The sequence below is a fragment of the Heptranchias perlo genome, unplaced genomic scaffold, assembly GCF_035084215.1.
Source record: "Heptranchias perlo isolate sHepPer1 unplaced genomic scaffold, sHepPer1.hap1 HAP1_SCAFFOLD_723, whole genome shotgun sequence".
Taxonomy (NCBI): Eukaryota; Metazoa; Chordata; class Chondrichthyes; order Hexanchiformes; family Hexanchidae; genus Heptranchias; species Heptranchias perlo.
Window position 1 is genome coordinate 1 of NW_027139754.1, and position 3,230 is coordinate 3,230.

At 65.4% G+C, this 3,230-nt stretch overlaps 1 protein-coding gene across 1 annotated transcript; it reads left to right on the forward strand.

The window, feature by feature from the left end:
• The first annotated feature begins 330 nt into the window (after window positions 1–330).
• znf668 (zinc finger protein 668) lies at window positions 331–2,488 on the forward strand. The gene has a single exon (XM_067981400.1). The coding sequence runs from the start codon at window positions 407–409 to the stop codon at window positions 2,084–2,086; it is 1,680 nt and encodes a 559-aa protein (XP_067837501.1). The 5' UTR covers window positions 331–406; the 3' UTR covers window positions 2,087–2,488.
• The last annotated feature ends 742 nt before the right edge of the window (window positions 2,489–3,230 follow it).

The window sequence follows — 3,230 nt, forward strand, 5'->3', positions numbered from 1 at the left end:
TTGGGGGGTCAGTGTTCGAGGGGTGTTATATGTTGAGAGAGGGTCGATGTATTTCGATGTGGGGGGTCAGTGTTCGAGGGGTGTTATATGTTGAGAGAGGGTCGATGTATATCGATGTGGGGGGTCAGTGTTCGAGGGGTGTTATATGTTGAGAGAGGGTCGATGTATATCGATGTGGGGGGTCAGTGTTCGAGGGGTGTTATATGTTGAGAGAGGGTCGATGTATATCGATGTGGGGGGTCAGTGTTCGAGGGGCGTTATATGTTGAGAGAGGGTCGATGTATTTCGAGCGGTCACTCACTGCTCACTGTGTTTCCTGGCGACGCTCCTCTCCCTCTTCTCACCCCTTCCCTTTCTCCGCAGGATCGCAGAGTTTGGTGGTGCCCCCGGCGGGTGATGTACGACGATGGCCTCGGACGCCCACAGCCCAAGGGCCGCTCCCCTTGACCCGCGGCCGGAGGAGACGCCGGGCGCCCCGAAGGAGAAGCCGGGCCGCGCCCCCGCCCTGCGGGGGCCCTACAAGTGCTCGGAATGCGGGGAGACCCACCCCTCGCTCGCCCGCCTCCGGGCCCACTCCCGTGCCCACGCCCCCCGGGCCGCCGCCGCGGCGCCCGCCGGCAGCGAGTGCCCGGTCTGCGGCGAGCGTTTCTCGGCACCCGCCCTCCTACGCAAGCACCTTCGGCTGCACGCCCGGCCCCACACCTGCCCGCTGTGCCCCAAGTCCTACCGCACAGCGGCCGAGCTCCGCGCCCACGGCCGCTCGCACACCGGCGAGAAGCCCTACCCCTGCGGCGAGTGCGGCAAGTCCTTTGCGCGGCCCGTCTGCCTCCGGGTCCACGTCGCCCACGCCCACAGCGGCACCCGCCCCTGCCGCTGCGCCCACTGCGGCAAGGGCTACGCCACCCCGGCCAAGCTGCGGGTGCACGAGCGCCAGCACACCGGGGAGCGCCCGTACGCCTGCGGGGAGTGCGGCAAGTCGTTCGCCGACCCCTCGGTCTGCCGCAAGCACCGGCGGGCCCACGCCGGGCACCGCCCCCACGCCTGCGCCCGCTGCGCCAAGACCTACGCTGAGCTGAAGGACCTGCGCAACCACGAGCGGGCGCACACGGGCGAGCGGCCGTTCCTGTGCGCCGACTGCGGCAAGTCCTTCTCCCGCTCCTCGTCGCTCGCCTGCCACCAGCGCATCCACGCCCCCGACAAGCCCCACCGCTGCGCCGACTGCGGCAAGAGCTTCACTCAGCGCTCCTCGTACCGCAACCACCGCCGCACGCACTCGGGCGAGCGGCCCTTCCTCTGCTCCGACTGCGGGCGCCTCTTCGCCGACCCCTCCAGCTTCCGGCGCCACCAGCGCTGCCACGCCGGCCTGCGCCCCCACTCCTGCGACCGCTGCGGCAAGTCCTTCCGCCAGCCGGCCGACCTGGCCCTCCACCGCCGCGTCCACACCGGGGAGCGCCCCCACCCGTGCCCGGACTGCGGCAAGGCCTTCGCCGCCTCCTGGGACCTGAAGCGCCACCGGCTGGTCCACTCGGGCGACCGCCCGCACCCGTGCCCCGACTGCGGCAAGGCCTTCGCCGAGCGATCGGGCCTCACCAAGCACCGGAGGGTCCACACCGGCGAGAGGCCGTACCGCTGCGGCCGCTGCGGCAAGGCCTTCGTGGTCTCGTCCAGCCTGCGGAAGCACGAGCGCGCCCACGCGGAGCGCGCCTGCCCCCTGTGCCCGGCCGTCTTCGAGGGGCGGGCCGCCCTGCGGAGGCACCAGCGGGCGCACCCGGCCCCCGGGGGGGAGGGGCAGGATGCCGCGCCGCCTCCGCTTCCTCCTCCTCCACCCCCCACTCCGCCTCCCCGCCGCTTCCCCTGCTCCCGCTGCGGCAAGGCGTTCGCCGGGCGATCCGGGCTGCGCAGGCATCAGCGGGCGCACCAGGAGGAGGAGGAGGAGGCGGCGGCGGAGGAGGAGGAGGAGGAGGAGGAGGAGGGAGCAGCGACGGACGCCCCCGCCCCCGCCAAGCCCCCCTGCGAGCCCTGGACGGCGCAGAGTCCGGCTTTGGTCGCGCCGGCCGAGTCAGCGCCCCAGAAAGTCCCCCGCTAACGGGAGCGCCCCCCCGCCCCCCCCTCCTCTCCGTGCCTCCGCCCGCCAAAACAGCTCGCAGCCCGCCTCGCCGAGGGGGAGGGGTTCGCCGAGATGGTGGGGCGATGCACCCTGTGGCCGAATAGCCAGCTGACCGGCAGAGCGTTCTTCGGCTGTGTGGAGTTTCTCGGGAAGAAGAAAAAAAAGTGACAATGAAATGTGGGTTAATTCTTGGTGGGTGTTAATTCTGACTTATCGAACTGGAGCGGGAGGGGATTAGCGTACCGACCTGCCTATGCTGTGTATATCTGAATGGTGCACTCTGTGTCTGTGTGACGCGATGTTCTCTGTACACTAATCCTACCCTGTACATTTCCACGATACTGCATTGTAAATACGGTATAAAGTTACATTTCAAGTGTGTTACTGACTGTATCTCTACTGATGTTAATCCCCCTCCCTCACACTGTCACTCAGTAACCCCTCTCCCCCAGCGCCCTGTGTTACTGACTGTATCTCTACTGATGTTAATCCCTCTCCCTCACACTGTCACTCAGTAACCCCTCTCCCCCCAGCGCCCTGTGTTACTGACTGTATCTCTACTGATGTTAATCCCTCTCCCTCACACTGTCACTCAGTAACCCCTCTCCCCCCAGCGCCCTGTGTTACTGACTGTATCTCTACTGATGTTAATCCCCCTCCCTCACACTGTCACTCAGTAACCCCTCTCCCCCCAGCGCCCTGTGTTACTGACTGTATCTCTACTGATGTTAATCCCCCTCCCTCACACTGTCTCTCAGTAACCCCTCTCCCCCCAGCGCCCTGTGTTACTGACTGTATCTCTACTGATGTTAATCCCTCTCCCTCACACTGTCACTCAGTAACCCCTCTCCCCCCAGAGCCCTGTGTTACTGACTGTATCTCTACTGATGTTAATCCCTCTCCCTCACACTGTCACTCAGTAACCCCTCTCCCCCAGCGCCCTGTGTTACTGACTGTATCTCTACTGATGTTAATCCCTCTCCCTCACACTGTCACTCAGTAACCCCTCTCCCCCAGCGCCCTGTGTTACTGACTGTATCTCTACTGATGTTAATCCCTCTCCCTCACACTGTCACTCAGTAACCCCTCTCCCCCCGGCGCCCTGTGTTACTGACTGTATCTC